The sequence below is a fragment of the Vespula vulgaris genome, chromosome 2 (genome assembly GCF_905475345.1).
Source record: "Vespula vulgaris chromosome 2, iyVesVulg1.1, whole genome shotgun sequence".
Taxonomy (NCBI): domain Eukaryota; kingdom Metazoa; phylum Arthropoda; class Insecta; order Hymenoptera; family Vespidae; genus Vespula; species Vespula vulgaris.
Window position 1 is genome coordinate 18,023,565 of NC_066587.1, and position 18,436 is coordinate 18,042,000.

At 35.4% G+C, this 18,436-nt stretch overlaps 1 protein-coding gene across 5 annotated transcripts in view; it reads left to right on the forward strand.

The window, feature by feature from the left end:
* The window catches only part of LOC127072932 (protein madd-4), a 182,965-nt gene that overhangs the window by 149,997 nt on the left and 14,532 nt on the right, over positions 1-18,436 (forward strand). For all 5 annotated transcript variants that reach the window (XM_051013814.1, XM_051013815.1, XM_051013813.1 and 2 more), the window contains 4 exons: positions 7,371-7,512; positions 8,302-8,434; positions 11,199-11,301; positions 12,092-12,190. In XM_051013814.1, coding sequence (XP_050869771.1) covers positions 7,371-7,512; positions 8,302-8,434; positions 11,199-11,301; positions 12,092-12,190 — 477 coding nt within the window. The remainder of the gene's footprint in view (positions 1-7,370; positions 7,513-8,301; positions 8,435-11,198; positions 11,302-12,091; positions 12,191-18,436) is intronic.

The window sequence follows — 18,436 nt, forward strand, 5'->3', positions numbered from 1 at the left end:
CGTCTTGATTTTTCAGAGATTTCAGAGAATATCAGAAAATAAAAAGAAAAGAAAAGAAAAGAACGGGAATCAATAAATTTAGTTGAAAAATTTAAAAAAGAAAATATAAAGAGAGAGAGGAAGAGTGAGAAAAGAAAAGAAAGTAAACAAAAGTAAACGAAAAATTTTCTGTACAATTTTCTGTACAAATATATCGTTTTATGTAATAGATATTACATGTACATACATCTGCATACGTAGATACTATCGATCGTTACGGTGTTAGAATCAAGTGGAGCACTTTAGACCCTTATTCCACCCCCTTTTGGACGTTTGTCATAGTTTCGAGAAAGGACGGAAGGGAAACATCAGTAGCAGGTGTTTCATGCGTGGTTTGCCAAAGCTCGATCTGTCCTAGGCAGATTCAATTCTAACAGTTTACCGACTGCATTTCACTTAACACAATCTCTTGATTCTGTCAACGTATGTAATCGGTGTCCTAGTATCGATTGACCTTGAAACGATCACGAAAGCTCTTAAAAACGTTGATATTATTTCGTGCGAAGGAAAAAGACAAAAATTATCCGATCGATCGATCAACTTGGCAAATCAAATTAAATTTTTTCTCGCAAAGTTGTCTAATATTTTGAACTTTAGAAAGAAGGAAAAGAAAAACAAAAGAAAAGAAACAAAAAAATATTTGTTATCGAGCGTCACGAGAAAAAGTTTTCCTCGTCGTTAATCGTACTTTGTTTTTACCTTTTTTAACTTTTCGATCACGCAAATGCGAATTATAGCGCCTGATGAAGGGCAACCCTTTCATACATTTATCAAATCCTTGTAAATTATATTATTCTTCTTTACGTGCCTGTACGAACGGGTTGCCTGTCGTTAGGGGGATTAAAAGAAAATTTATAGATGATACGTTTTTACGCGGATACTTCACGAATACGGCACGTGTAACGTGTTGCCTGTTTTCAGGCGCGATATCTCCCCATATACCGATATCTATATTAATAAACAAGTCCGATGTAAGAGCGATTAGAATTATTTTTAAAATGGTAAGAATCCTCGAAATATCGATTATATTGAATTAATTTAGAAGAAAAAATAGTAAATAATACTTTTTTTCATATAATTTTTAACGAATTAAAGTGATCAGAATCGTTTGCTAAGTTATAATTAAGAATTAAATCGCGATCGACTAATTCGATGGTATTCGTTTCGATATTCGATTATCTTAAAAAAAAAAGAGTTTTTCTCGTATCTATCTCGCGGAAGCAAAAGTCAGTTGGATCAAATTTTCAAAAAAAGGATTTTCGAATTCCTTCAAGACGTCTTTCGTCGTCTCGTATTTATCGATCGTACGTTTAAAAAAAATTTCCCAACTAACGAGTCTTTTTTTCTTTTCTTTTTTTTTGGTTTCTCTCTCTCTCTCTTTCTCTCTCTTATTCTTTCGCTAATATTTACCATAGATGCGTCGGAAAATTTCGCATTAGAATCTTGCTGTCCTAATATTAGCCTAATACGATTCATGTGAAAACATTCGTTTCGAATGGATGTAAATGAAAAAGTGCTTTATATAACGAGAACTACTTCATAATCGAGACATAAAATTACGTCCGCCGCAATGTGTTCATTAGCACTCACCCACCCCTGTTGCCATCCCCTTCGGCCTTCGACCCTCTCCATATGTACGTCCTTAACGTTTTATCACGTATGCGCAACGAGGTTTGCGCCCTATTTTTCACGAGACCACCGTCATCGCTCTTCTACGAACTCTACGTTATGCGAGAGAATAATAATAAGAGAAGGGAAAGAAAGAGGAGGAACGAGCAGACAGGGAAAGGGAAAGGGAGAGAGAGAGGGAGAGGGAGAGGGAGAAGGGATGAGGGGGTTGTTCAGGAAGAACGATTATCTTGAATAACGAGGGTCCAAATGGCACAAAATACGATTCTTACGGGAATAATGTATAAATAATAATATAATTCATGGATGAACGGAGACAATTTTCAAATGTTTTCGCCATTGAATTCGATAGAAGACACGAAACGAGAAGGAAACTCGGGGAGAAAGAAAAGAGGTAAAAGCGTAGGGTAAAGCGTTGAAATAAAGGAGACGAAAAACAAGATAAGAAGAAAGAAAGAGAGAAAATAAAGAAAAGGAGAAGGAAGAAAAAGAAGTATCTTCAAAGAATCGTGGTAAAACTCGTATCGATTTTTTAGCGAAAACTCTTGGCAATCTCTCTCTCTCTCTCTCTCTCTCTCTCTTTTTCTCTCTCTCTCGTTACGATTCTCTCGTAGAGAATTCGCACGGCTCGTCGTCGTACCGTCGAGAAAATAATTAACGGAATTTCATAACCGCGAGAATGAAGTTGGAAGGACAATATCTAATCAGCGGACGAGTCTACGAGTGTAATTAAGCGCGTAGCCGAGGCTCCGGTAAACGTAAACTGGCTTTGCATTATTAAAGGCTTGCCTCCTTTCTTCCGCTTCGGACGGACACGCTCGATGTGGCCCCCGCAGCTTGCACGACTCAGCTCGCTTCCGCTTTTGTATTACGTTCACTCGTTAGAATTTGTCTTCTCGCAGAGTTTCACTGGAAATTGCTTTCCCGCTCTTGCCGGTCCTTTCTCTCTCTCTCTCTGTCTCTCATATACATACAATCTCTATCTTTCTCTCTCTCTCTCTCTCTCTCTCTCACTCTCACTCTCATCCTCTCGCTTCTTTCTGAACGCTCGTTCAACTGGGAAAAAGACGGTTCTTACCTTTGCAAACCGTTATCCGTTCGTTCCAAAAAGAAAAAGGGTAATGAAAATAAAAAAAAAAGAAAATGAGAGAGAGAGAGAGAGAGAGAGAGAAGGGAAAGATATAAATGCGACTTGGTTAAAAAAAAAGGCGAAAAAAAATAAGAACATAATTTCGCAAATTTTTATCAATACACCGTTCCGCGATAACTACCTATACTCGAGAAATATAATATTTGAACGTCCAGATACGCTCTCGAAATGTTACGAAGAAAAAACGAAGAGAAAAGAAATAAATAAGTAAAGAGAAAAAATAGAGACAGAGAGAGAGAGAGAGAGAGAGAGAGAGAGATGATAAAACTATCGTAAGAAATATCGCGAGAATTTTAACGATAAAATAGGTAGATTCTTGCGGTAATAAAATTCTTGAACGTCCCACGTAAATCCCATTGTTTCCGCTAAAAATACAGAAAAACGTAGGAAGGAAGTGAAAGTGGAAAAGAGAGAAGGTATATGTATGAGAGAGATAGAGATAGAGAAGGATAGAGAGAAATAGAGCGAGAGAGAGAGAGGGAGAAGTGCTTTTCTTCTACTCTTCACTCTCTCTCTCTCTCTCTCTCTCTCTCTGGTGGCCTACAAATCCTATTATCGAAGGAACCAAGTTGAAAGGAGAGAAAAGGTGAAAAGGAAGATGGAAAGGGGTATTTTCTGAGATGTTGGAGAGAGCAGCGTATCGTAATGGAGCAAAAATGGTTGCCTCGTTGAATGCATAACGAGCGATACGAGCTTTCATTAATAAGGTATTTCAGATGCGCTCTTCGTATAAATACGATTAATAATCATAAACGCATTCTCTCCCTCTCTCTCTCTCTCTCTCTCTCTCTCTCTCTCTCTCTCTCTCTCTTTATTTTACTTATTGTATTAAGTAACAAAATGCAAAGTGCAAGATTCATATATTATAATATAGCTTTACCCCATTTAGAATATTTCTCGTTGGATCGTCTCGAAAATCTGATATTAATTAATCGATTTGTTTATAGTAGAGAAATGCGATTCGATCGAACGAATCTCTATGATGAATAAATATAATTTAAAATTTAAATATGTTACGTTTAAAGTAAAAACAAAAAAAAATTGAACTGTTAGACTATATTCGATTTTCAATAACGTTGATCCAACGGATATACGGATATATAGATAGGATTATAAGAGTGATAGTCGAGAAGGAGGGATGATGGGGTGATAAGGGTTGCGGGAAATGGCTCCCATTAAGTTCCACTATCTTTCATTTCGCACGTTCGACCGACTTTACCCTTTTCTTCCTCTTTTGTTTACTTAGAGAAATAACCGCTTGCTGCGATGGGGTCCTATCTTTCAATCACTGCATTCTACTGACCGCATTTTATATATATATATATATATATATATATATATATATATATATATATGTTCCTGGCTAATGTAAATCTAATCTCGCAATAACGTTAGATTCGTATTCGTCCTTTCAGTGTCGAAAACGAAATCTAATAAATTCACAATTTCGATCAAATAAGAAAATTAAATCGTGACGTTCATATTTATAAGATTTTTTACGATCTTCTTCTCTCTCTCTCTCTCTCTCTCTCTCTCTCTCTCTCTCTCTCTCTCTTTCTCTCTGCCTCCTTGATAATAATTAATAATTTTTCATACTCGATATTTCGTCAATCATTTCTGAAATATTTGAATATTTAATAATTTTTTGCAATATCTATAAAAATATTTCGCAAATTTTTTTTTCTCTCACTCTCTCTCTCTTTCTCTCTCTCTCTCTCTCTCTCTCTCCTCTCTCTTCTCTCTCTTTCTCTTTTTCTCTCTACCTCCTTGATAATAATTAATAATTTTTCATGCTCGATATTTCGTCAATCATTTCTGAAATATTTGAATATTTAATAATTTTCTGCAATATCTATAAAAATATTTCGCAAATTTTTTTTTCTCTCACTCTCTCTCTTTCTCTCTCTCTCTCTCTCTCTCTCTCTCTCTCTTCTTGATAATAACCAATAATTTTTAATACTCGATACTTCATTAATCATTTTTTAAATATTTGTATATTTAATAATTTTCTACGATATCTATGAAAATGTTTCGCAAATCTTTCTCTCTCTCTCTCTCTCTCTCTCTCTCTCTCTCTCTCTCTCTCTCTCTCTCTCCTGCCTTCCTCTCTTTATATCAAAATTTCTTTTTCCTTTTTCTAATTATAAATGTAAATTTAGTTTATATATAACTTATATATGGAATACATACATATATGTATGTATATTCATCCTTTACGGTTACATCTTGCATATCTTACACAGGCAAAACTCTCTCTCTCTCTCTCTCTCTCTCTCTCTCTCTCTCTCTCTCTCTCTCTCTCTCTCTCTCTCCTTCTACGTACGTACGAAATGCAGGAGCTCGGATACAATAACATTTGCATAAGACGATACGCCGGAAACATGGTTATCCCGAAACGAATCGACGAAAGAGAGAGATAGACAGATAGAGAAACAGAATAAGAGAGACACACAGAGAGTGAGAGAGAGAGAGAGAGAGAGAGAGAGAGAAAGAAAGAAAGAAATTCGACGGCGAAGAAATGTGGAAAAATGAATTCATCCTCCTGTGAAATTAAATTTCGATATAACTTTCAAACATATAGGCTCACACATGCATATACAGATACACACAGGTGGATATACGCGCGCGTACAGAACATTCCGTTCGTGGTTCTTCTCTAACGAATTATTATTCCGCCCACAAATTCCGTCAAATAGCCAATCGAAGCCGCGAAGTTCGATCTCGAGAATGTATATATGTAATAAATAAATATATATATATATACATATATATATATACATATACATATACGAACATATATATCATAGTGGACACAACGTTTGCGATTTCATATCAACTGCGTTTCATTTTCGTACGATATACGTAGGATGATATTGAATGAAAGAAAAAAAAGAAAGAAAGAAAAAAAATAAAAAGAAGTAAGTAAGTAAGTAAGTAAGTAAATAAATAAATAAATAAATAGATAGATAGATAGATAGAAATCGGAAAGAAGCGAAATATGCCTCCAGTATTTCCTGTCTTCTTTTCTTTTTTTTTTTTTTTTAATCCGCAGATATATCAATGACATTTATCATAATTATTAAACGAATATGACAGGGATATCGAAGAAAACAATTTTTTCCTACGTTATAAATAAATATCATATATCAGAAAATTGACGAGGACATGTTCATCCTTTTCTCCGATCAGTATTTCATATCATATAATGTTACTTTTTCTATCGATATGATATACCTAATCGATTTCTCAAATTAAAAAAAATAAAATAAAATAAAATAAAATAAAATAAAAAGAGCAATAGATAAACAGATAAAGAGAAAAGAGAGTAGTTTCTTTCGTTAATGAAAATCACTTCATTCACGATATGTAATCTAAAAATACATAAGAATTATATCTAAGTAAATGAATACTTATATTTACTATCATAATATGTATCAAAGACTTTTTCTAAAAATATCAAATTACTTTCGATATTCGATAGTCGATCGATCGATCGATCGGTGTCTCCATGGATGATCTCATTAAGCTCACGTCTATACTTTTTACTCTGTCTTTTCTTCTCTTCTTGTTATCGTCGTGTACTTTCTTTCTCTCTCTCTCTTTCTCTCTCTCTCTCTCTCTCTCTCTCTCTCTCTCTCTCTCTCTCTCGAATACATCGGATAAGAAATGAATAATGTACTCTTCTCGAGGTACGAGGAAACCTCTATGCAAGCTGAATGACAAATCAGTCTACGGTCCAAGCCAGGTCACGAATCGACGTCAACCTTTTTCTCCTTTCACCATCCTTCCTTCCTTCCTTCCTTCCTTCCTATCTTCCTATCTTCCTATCTTCCTATCTTCCTCGCTTCTTGCCGAAAGATCCTCACCGATAAGTATCTCGGTCAAAAAGGAATAACTTTTACTTTACTCTTTCGCTAATTTTAAATGTCTACTTTTAACTCGGTAAAACTGAGCTTGGAGATAATAGGACAGAAGGAAATAAAGAAACGAGGAATCAATTTTTATCTTGAGAAACGTTAAATGCGAGAAATAAATGGAAGAAACGACGACGGATAGAAAGAAATTCTGGAGTTGTTCGAGATAAAGTTCATTAATTGCTTCTTATTTCGATTATAACGGAATGAGGAATGGAAAATATTTTATTAGGCAAAATTTTTATCTGAAGTAAATATAAATGAGTATATATATATATATACATATATTTTTTATAAAATATTTATTAATATTATTATTAAAAAATAATGTACATGTATAGTTTTCTTTTTTAGATCATATTCTTTTATATTCAATACTTCTTCTTCTTCCTTCCTTTTATATTTATTATTCAAAATATTTATTATGCAAAACTTTTTATATGAAATAAAAATAAATAAATATATATATATATATACATAATTTTCTTTTTTAGATTACATACGTGTCGTGTATATAACGTTGTCACAAAAATTCTTATCGAGTATATATACGCGATCAGTTTTTTTTATTTCTTTCTTTTCTTTCTTTTTCTTCTTCGGAAGACTCGATAAAACGTCAATACGTTGTCGTGTTACAGAAAGTGGGCTGCGATTTGCGAGTCGGAAGTAGCAAGAACACGGATGCGTGCGGAGTGTGCGGCGGAAATGGATCGAGCTGTCAATCGAAATACTCTTGGAACTTGGAACCGATATCCGCTTGCTCCAAGTCCTGCGGCGGAGGTAAGTAATTTCTTATTTCCAGACGATCATCCCTCTCCACCCTCTCCACCCCCTCCACCCCCTCTCCACCCCCTCCACCCCCTCTCCACCCCCTCCCACTCTCCCTTCTCTCCCAACTCTTCCCTTCTATTCCAAGAGAGATTCTCTTTGACAAAAAATTTCATATCGGACGTTGCCGTCATATCAACGCAATCTTTTACTCTATTTTCCTTTAAGAAAAGATTGAAATTTCAATAAAAATATCTTTTACTCGATCAAAACTTTCACTCTGATTCGAACTCATATTTTTCTTTTTTTGTTAAGAAGATCTAATCAATGATCGATATATCGAATTATTGATTTTTCTAAAAACTTAACTAGAGATAAATAGAGACAAATGTACTTGGAAAAAATCACGATTCGATCTTCTTACAAAGGATTGTATTATATCACGATTATATTAAATCTTGTATAAAAACGAATCGAAAAGAAAAATACAAAAAAGGAATTAAAAAAATCCTATACAGACACACACACACACACACACACATATGCGTATATATAGAAGAAGAAAAAAAAAAGAAAAAGGAAACGAAACTAAAAGAAAAAAACTAAAATGATTCCACTTGTTCGAAACGCAAGAGCGTTCTTATTAAAATGAAATGAAATGAAATTAAAACATCGATCCTTTTTAAAGCCTATAAATCAGAGATTAGGTTTAATTGATTTCGCGTGCAAGTTATTTTCCTCTAACTCGAACGAATAAATTTCTGCTTTCTCTTCATCCAGTATTTTGTCGTTGTTCCTCAGGTTTTAAAATAGCGATGCCAGTTTGTAAGGCTGTAGGGACGGACGATCGTGTTGTCAACGACAGCCATTGCAAGAACGACGAGAGACCTGAGAAGACTCTCGTGCCGTGCAACACGCATCCCTGCACGACAAAGTGAGTATCGTTGCACGAAGCACGGAGATACGCTTTCTGTCTTCGTTAACTCGTTCATAAAATACAAAGAGAGAAAATGGATCCTGGTTACTTTTTTCGTTTTTTATTTTTTTTTTTTTTTTGACCGTTTAATTCTTATCCTCTTAGTCCGAAAATATTCAAAAAGAAAAAAATGTTCAATGACAGGATAAGGATCTTTTCTTTTCTTCGTTCGTTTTTATTTTTTCAAATAGAAATACTAGTACACATTTTCGCATAATTTGTAATATTAAAAAAAAAAACAAAATATATTCTTATAAGAAATTATGTACTACCTTAAAATTTTCTTATTACATGAAATATTTTTGTCATCGATAGCTGTTGGTTTTTTAATTCGAGAATTCGAACTCGTTTGATTCTTTTTCGCATCACATACACGTACAAATTTGCATTTGTAAGACTGTGATGTTCACTCGTTAATGGATCACGGAATACTGAACGATTTCTAAATAAAGATAGAATCTGTTATCGTTTCGACTTTGACACAGAACAGTTTTTCTATGTTATATATAAACACCTTTTACGATATTTTGACCTATTTCCAACGAACGGTATTATCCCGCGGTCAAAATAAATTTTCAAATTATTCGTCGTAGATCTTAAATCAATAATTAAATTTTACATTAATTATTGAATAATTAAACATAGCGTAACCGGGCCATCTTTTTAACGAATGGTATATAAATGTACGCATATATGACGTCAAATTGGTCTATTCGATTATGGTTAAATATAAATTATATAAATCAAATAAAAATTATTCTATCGAGTATCGATAACAAAAGTTTTTAGCCTTGCAATAATTTTATTCGTTTGAAAAAGAACAAAGAGAAGAAAACAAGTCTGCCTATTAACTCTCGAAAAAAGAAGTAATCGATTTTTAATATCACTCAAGTAAGTTTGATTTATTTATCAATCAACTATCGATGGCAATTACATTTTAAAGTTGGTCTTGTAAAATGATCGCGTTACCGAAAGTTGATATCGGTTCATAAAAGTTTTGGAAGCCTTGAGATAGATGTTGCTTATTCGATTATACCAGACAACTCGAAAAATACTCGACGGCATCCTTTTAACTTTGTTCGCTGGTACGATCGCGCGATAAACGAGTTAGGCACTTAAAAATTATCTTCTCATTCGATAATAATTCTTTTTTAAAGGATATCGTTATCGAATATACTTTTTTCTTGTTTTACAAAGTTCATGTTGGTTAAGGAATACGATCGAAGATTATTAAAAGAGAAAGAGACGGATTAATTAATTGATTTCTTCGTCTATCTGTCTTTTTCTCTTTTTATCTTTCTATCTTTCTCTGACACGAACGTACATATATTGGTCTTCAACGTAGAGGAAGAGCAAATTTAGCGACGTACTTCGTATCTTCGGTTTTCTCGAGAAGAAGAAACGACTGATGGTACTAAGCAAGAGACAGCTTCGTTTAATATTTCTCACACCTTGCTTTTGAATATTTCAAAAATTTGTCATGTAGGAAGGTTCCGTGTGCTCTTTCGAGAGGATTTTTGTAAAATGAGAAAGAGGAGAAAAGAGAGCAAAAGAGAAGAAAAATGGACGAAAAAGACAAAAAATACGAGAAACGTGAAGTCCAGTTTGCGTACAACGTCAACGACATTCGAACGAACGATCACGTCGGACGTAATCGACTCGTTCTTTTAAAATAACGCGTGTCTATCTTTCTATCTAAGAAAGAAAATAAAAAAAAAAAAAAGGAAAGAAAAAAGAGTCAAGAGAATACTACAAATATTTCTACAAATCTAACAGAAATATAAAAAGAAGGATCGATTATTTTAGACTATTGAAAAGAAGAAGAAGAAAAAAAAAAGAAATGTCTTGAGCGCTGATTGTTTTTACATTCCTTAATTTTTATTTCATAATAAAAAAGAAAAAAAGAAGAAGAAGAAAAGAAGGAAGGAACAAAAAAAATTACATCGAAAATATTTCCATAGTAACGAAGGAGGAGTAACCGTTTATCCGAACTATCGAAAAACTAAATTCAATTAAAACGGTATAATAAAAAGAATGAATCGTTATCAAAGCCAATTGATCTTCCACTCTTCGAATTAAAATGAGTTTTCGTTCGAGCGAATATCGCTTTTACTACTTGCGCAACCTTGGAGAAACAGCCCCATCGCGTGTTCTTCCTCCTCCTCCTCCTTCTCCTCCTCCTCCTCCTCATTCTCCTCTTCTTCTCTACGATAGTCGAACGATAATGGCTTCGGGACTTCGTGTTGTAACGCGTTCAACGACTCGAATCGTACGTACCTACGTTGAATTACAAGCGTAAAAACTCATCGAAATTCGAAAGCGTAATTTCTCTCGCGATAAATGTGTGCGACCCCGTGAATCAGTTTTTTATTCGAACGAATGTCGGAATTTTATGAACCGGCAATTTCTACGAAGAACCTCTCGCAAATGTACTACACTATCACTACTACTGTTACTATTACTATTACTACTACTAGTATTACTACTACTACTACTACTACCACTACTACTACTACTACTGTCATCATTCGTCGTACTATGCTTATGTAACAGTCGTTGTGGCAGTGTGCCATAGCACGTCAAAGGATACAAGGAAGGATATTCTTCCGGCATGGTATTCCGATGTTTAAGTCTTTTTCTTCTTCTTCTTTTTCTTTCTCTCTCTCTCTCGCTCCTTTCTTTCCATTTTTCCTTACTTTTTTCTTTTCTCCTTTACTTTCAGATGGATAAGCGGAGAATGGAGCAAGTGCAGCGCAAGTTGCGGTGGTGGATCGAGAACCAGAGCTGTCTTTTGTACCGAAGAAAATGGCAACGAAACTACGAAGGTAAGGATCGGAGAAATAAAAATTCTTTTCTTTATTTTTTTCTTTTTTTTTTTTTTCTTTTTTTCTTTTACCGTATAACGACCGACCGATACGCAAACGTGCGTCGCGCGACGAAAAATTAATTACGACGTTACTCACGTGGGACAGGGGTTAAGTTTCATTATTTTTTTTTTTCTTTTTTTTTCGTGTTGCTCTTTTTTTTTTTTTTATTTCACCTTAGGTTACGACGAAAACGATGGATATAAGATTGTCCTTTAGCTGTGCATCGATTTGCTCGAACATATCCTTAACCTCGTTCGCTTCGTTTAAGCTTAGAGGACTAGTTCTTGGTTCGCCGACATTACGTCGTAAAAATTTCTCATCCGAGACACTCTGGCTTGGTACAGAGCCGCGAATCTCGTTCACCTCGGTGATGCATAAGTGGAAGACGTAGAAATAACTTTCGTGTACTTAGGTACTTCACTTTTTCGTTTGCTAAAGTATACCGCCATCGTCGTGCCAGAATAGAAAAAGTTTTCTAACGATTTGCACGGATCTATATTGTAATTTCTTTTTTTTCTCTCTCTCTCTCTCTCTCTTCTTTTTTCTCTCTCTTTTTTCTCTAAGTCAATTAGATAAGCGATAAGAAAAAAGTAAAAACACGGATATAATTGATATCAATTTTACTTTGAAAATAAATACGAATCCGTAGTGTATGTACGTATATAATATATACGAATTTTGTAATATAATAAAAATTTATAAAGTCCAACGATTACAGTGACAAAGAACGTAAATCACATTGTTACAGTTGCCAGAGCATAAATGCAGTGTCACGCACAAACCACGAGTACAGGAGACCTGTAACATTATCTCTTGTCCGATGTGGGAGGCCGATCAATGGAGCGAGGTTTGTATAGCTCGATCTTACTACGAACACGAATGTCGGCCATTTAATCGACCGTTCTAGGAATCATAATGTATGTACGCGTACCTACGTACCAACCATACGTAACTTCCTGATGTTACGACATATGCTATCGAGAAACAAGTGGGAAAAGCTCGAACGATTTAAAAATTAAGAATGTCAAACGTTAGAAACAGATTTATAAATGAAGATTCCAACGAAATTGGAACGATCTTACGACTTGTTTCCTCGTGATTCTTTTTTTCATTTATTTATATATATATTTTTTTCTTCTTTCGTAAAAGTACGTCCCTTTGTTAAAAGGAAATACGATAATACGATTTTACGACGGTGAGGTAACAAATTTTTTGTCGTTATTAGAAAATGAAATATCTGGTACGTAGCAACATCAAAGAGACATGAAACCTAATTTTGAAAGTGTTCTGTATTTTCTCTTAGTAATACGCTTAGATACCTACCTACCTATCTAGTCTACCGTAGAACAGGTCTATCCGATTTTCTGGTTGACGGTGACGAGTGATGTCGGACGTAATGACAACGAATAGGCTCGTACGCGTTCCAACGCAACGTGTTTCCGCTATAAACAACAGACAGACAGAACAGACAGAGACAGAGACAGAGACAGAGACAGAGACAGAGACAGAGATGAAGATAGAGATAGGAAGGACATAACGTGTACCACTATGAAACATATCCAGATCACAAAGTAGATCTATAGAAACAAGTAACAGCTGGTACTATAAAAAGGAGAAGAGATGAAATCAAGATGCAAGATTAGTTTCAAAAAGAGAGAGAGAGAGAGAGAGAGAGAGTCGACGAGATTCGCGACGTCGGTGTTGAAAAATGAAAGAAAGAAATAAAGAAACGAATAAAGAAGGAAAAGTAGAGAGAAAGAAGCCTTTTGAAATCGTACATATACAGAGTATAGTTTGAATCTCGCGTGCAGTCGACAGTTTGTAGACACTTTCGAGTTTTCGAATAATAAATACTCGACTCGAGCACATTTATTTTTCTACGAGTCTAGATCCTACATAGAGTCGAGTATCAGCCTAACTCTCTCTCTCTCTCTCTCTCTCTCTCTGTTCATAGTTTTCATAGGAGCTTAGAGTAACGTCTCTGGCTTCTCTTTGAAGGATGTTTCGGGTCGCATCAGCCATTGACATCAAACAGGACAATTTACTTGTCAAACGACCCTCTCTCTTTCTCTCTCTCTCTCTCTATCTGTCTTTATCCATCTATATCTATCTATCCATCTCTGTTCATCTTTCTCTTTATGTTTCCTGAGTCGTTCCACCCAACCTCCGAACGTTTCACTACCTTCCAAGTCTTTGCGAAAACGGGACGCTGTTCTCCGTGGTTTCGGATGGAGGGTAGTTGAAAATAGACACTCAACCGTACCGAGATAGAACACAGAGACAGACAGAAAGAGTTGTGTGGAAGGGGTGTAGGGAAAGTATATAGTTGACGAGAGCACTCACCGACTCTCTGGAAAGAGACAGAGAGAAATAGAGAGACAGACGGATAGACAGACAGAACGAAAGAGAGAGAGAGAGAGAGAGAGAGAGATGCATTCTCTTGGAAAATGGCTCACGTTGTACAACGAATCCACTGCTCGTTGGAACACCGACTCAAGCTACCCCTTACCTTTCCCCACTTCTTGTGATACACCCCAGACGGTGGATAAAACGCGACGGAGGAAAATGCAACGGTTGCTACAATGCTGATCGAGACCACCACACGGCCCATTAAGAGGCTCACCGCGAAGAGCATCGAAAAATGGCGCCGTGGTGTTACGCGACTCTACGATACCTATATATATATGTATGTATGTATGTATGTATGTATGTAGTACTTATTTAGAACCACTCTTTATTTTTTTCTTTCTTCTTTATCTTCATTTTTATCTTTCTTGTTCATCTCTATCGTGTTTTCTCTCTCTCTCTCTCTCTCTCACACACACACACATACTCTCTCACTCTTTCTCTATCTTATTTTCCACTTCTTCGTCAGACAAATACCATTGCTCCGGGACGTTCGCATATAACTATTTTCCTATTTCTTTTCTCTACTTATTTCTCTACCTATATCCATCCAACTACTTATGTATCTTACGTACATATATATATATGTACTTGCAGATAACTACGTTCATCTGCATCTACTTGTATAGGTATGTAACCTGCGTACATATATATATATATATATATATATATATATATATATTCACAAATGTATACGTGCGTAGATATAATAAATGCCGCTCATAGACGAGAAATAGCTCCGTTACAATTTTTCGCTTAGCAGACGACTACACGGCGCCTTCGCGATTTTAACTCTCGTTCTGGCATCCAACTACGGATACTTCTATCGTGTAATAGTTTATTCGTACTTTATCGCCTTATCTCGTTTCTTTTCGTTCTTCGTCGTATCTATATATACATATATGTGTGTACATTTGTATACACATTGTACGACTTTCGAAACGTTAATTCCAAGAATTTTCGAAGAATCGTCTGTTATTGTATCGATATTTCTTCCTTCTGTATTTTTTTCTTTTTTCTTCTTGTGTTGCTCAAAGGTAAGCTTTGAACGAAAGGACATTTGAATGAATGAATATTCCGAGGATTAACGATGAGAACAATAAAGAAAGAAAGAAAGAAAGAGAGAGAGAGAGAGAGAGATGGATAGATAGAGAGATAGACAAATATTAGATCGATGAAGGACGAACGACCTCGTGGCGCCCAGGCAAGCTTTTAGTGCTCGTTGAGACGCGCCGCGTTCAATGCCCACTCTCTCTACAATAGGAGAGAGAGCGAGAGAGAGAGAGAGAGAGAGAGAGAGAGAGAGAGAGAGAAAGAAATAGAGATAGAGATAGAGATAGAAAGAATTCTGTCGTGGTTTCTCTCGTCTAGCATCTGTGCCACGAGCAAATCGAGATGTGACTTCGCGAAATGTTCTCTGGACTGAGTCCAAACGTAGCCACGAGCTATGTAGCTTCGAAGGTATGTATGCATGTATATACGTATGTATGTGTGGATGTATGTAGGTAGGTACGTACGTACGTAGGATACGTACTTTACGTAGGATACGAGTTTTATATGTCACGTCGATATCGTCCCGGAAACGTTCTTTTATTCGTCCTTCAAAATTTCCACGGCATAAGCCAAACTTTCTTCGTTATACCGGACTTTGATTGTTTCTTCCTTTCTTTTCTCTCTTTATTTTATTTTTCTTTTCTTTTTTTTTCATTTTCTTTTCTTTTTTTTTTTCTTCTTCTTATATCAAAACTATTTTTATTACGATATTATTTGATACGACTAAAATGGTGACGATAAAAGAATGAGAAAAAGATAAAGAAAGAGAGACGAAGGAGTTTAAATAAATTGTTTGAATATACGATCGAGCGATTTAAAAGATTTGTATAATCTTGAACGAATAATGCAAAGATAAAAGGACGAATGAATCCTGCGTAGCTCGACATACGCACGCACATATATATGTATGTATGTATGTATGTATGTATGTACGTACATTTGGAAGTCCTCCAAAATTCGTAAAGTCGTAAAGTACAACCTCTCTCTTCTCTCGTTCGAATGTATTTCGTTTTACTACGAGGCTATTGCCCATCTCATAAGCTATATAGCGAGCGTAACAACAACGCTCACGTTCAAATGGACAATTCGTGGAAATTAGCGGTACATTCACAAATTAATGGAATTCGAATAGCGTAGAGACCAGACGAACAATTTATAGGAATATTTACGATGTGAGGTACGATTTATTTAAATAATTAACGCACTGCCGACGATAATTATTGTAGCAGCTGGCTTCCAACGAAATAATTTACTACGTCGATCAATCTCAGAGAAGATTTATTAATCAAATTCTAACCTTCTCTCTCTCTCTTTTTCGTACATAGTCTATAAACTATGTAATTATTGAACCACAAAATCAAGTTTGTATATGTGTGTGTGTATATATATATATATATGTAAGTATATATTAATGAATAATGAAGGAACGATCTATAAGATTAAAGAAACCTAAAGAAATAGATATTTTTTTATATACAAATAATCTAAATTATTACGTCTTTTAATAGCGTATATTATAGTATATAAAATTATAACGACCACGGTAATACGTAATTATCGAAATCGCAATATCGAAGATAAATTATATATATATATATATAAATTTATATATGTATATATAAACGATTGATATGAATGAGAACGGATTAATGAGACTTAAGAAACGTATAGAAAGAAAAGACATTATTTATTTATTTTTCTCTCCCTGTCTTTTTCCTCTTCTCGAAATACAAAATTCTACGTGTTATTTCGCCTTGAAAAAAATATCAATTAACGATATAAAACGATAACAGCATTGAAGCGTGTAATCCTTTAATACGGGTACGTAGCGATCGTAATGATAATGACGATGACGTCAACTGATAGCTTAGCTTTCGTTGGGGAGTTAAAAGAAAAAAAAAAAGAAAAAAGGATGAGAAAAAAAAGGAAAGAAAATAAAAAAGAAAAAGAGAAAGAGAGTAGGAAAAAAGGGAGAAAGAGATGAAAATCTCGCACCGATGGCAATCTCGTTTGGTCGTCTCTATGCACTCGAGGGTGGTAGGCAGGCAGACGAGCGGATGAGAGGGGGTAAAAGGGGGTGAGGAATGAGGGGTAAGGTTAGGTTAGGGTAGGGTAGGTTGAGGTAAAAAGAAAAAAAAAACAAAATTCTATCCGTGTTTCCTTCTATGGTGTTAGAAATGTGAAAAATCGCCAAGAGAGTTAGCTTTTTCCCTATGGAACGCAACGTTATACTTATGATTTATTCATGAGACCGCTTAATGTACTCGGTTCTCAAATCGGATAGGTAGGTACGTATTTATTAAGGTAACAGCCGCCGTCTGAAATAGTACCGTGACGTTTCGTAAATCGCAAGAGGACGACTCCTAACGTTCGATCGTTAAAGTTAAAGGTGCTGCTACTGCGATCGTTTCGAAACGATCTCGAAATTGTCTATCCAATACGTAATAGCAGCAGCAAAAGCTGTAGTAGTAGTAGTAGTGGTAGTAGTAGTAGTAATAGTAGTAGTAGTAGTAGAACGTGCTACGTTAAGATTGTCGACGATAAATTCGTGAATTGTAGAATCTCTTTTTCTTTTTGAGAAAACGAGAGAGAGAGAGAGAGAGAGAGAGGAAAAAAATAAGGATGAAGTAAAAAAAAAAAAGGGAAAATAAAAATATATTTTTATCGCATAACGATCTCTCTAAAATACCCTTTGACGTTCTTCAGTTTCTACTTGATGTTTTCTAGGAATAAACGAATAATACGTGCGTAAGAGGATATATAAATGAAGGAATAAATAAACGATAGAGAAGATACGCTTGATTTTCTACGTGGCGTTCTCTTCGACGACGTCTTTCGATCGAAGCTCAGCCGTCTAGAAAACGACTGAATTCTAGGATATCGAGCGTAATATCTGTTTACCACGGATACCATGAAGATATTTCATAAACGATCTCGATAGATCGCTTACAAAGATTCTTTTACACAATGTATAGGTACTTACGTACATGAACGAGGGAGCGTGCGCGTTAACATCCACCAATGGTCCATATATGTACGTACGTATGTATATATGTATGTATTTATGTATGTATGAATGTATGTATGTATGTATGTAGGTACATCGAACGAAAATCGAGTCTTCGACGCTTTCCTAGCATCATAGGTAAGGTTTTCTCTTAGCCTGGGGCTACTCTTTGTTATCGAATCCATCGAGACGTTACGCCGGAAAATGTCTTACACACAATGTATTTCGGAAGGGGTAACGGGGAGGGTAAGGTTGTAGAGAGAGAGAGAGAGAGAGAGAGAGAGAAAAGAGGGTAGTAAGGGCACCATCGTGAGAATTTCTTAGCTACACATTCTCTCTTGTATCTTTACGATATATATACGTGTACAATATATATAATATATATATATGTGTGTGTGTATGTGTGAACGCGAATGTGTATTATCGAAAGTGCGCCAGTCATGATTTACGGCGTTTCGTACCTGATCGATGCACGAAAGAGTTCGCTATCTCTCTTCATCTGGTCCTTTTTTACAACAAAAAGAAAAAAGAAAGAAAGAAAGAAAGAAAGAAAATAGAGAGAGAGAGAGAGAGAGAGAGAGAAAAGGAGAAGCGCAAAGGGGTTGAGAGGAGGGGAGGACAACGGAA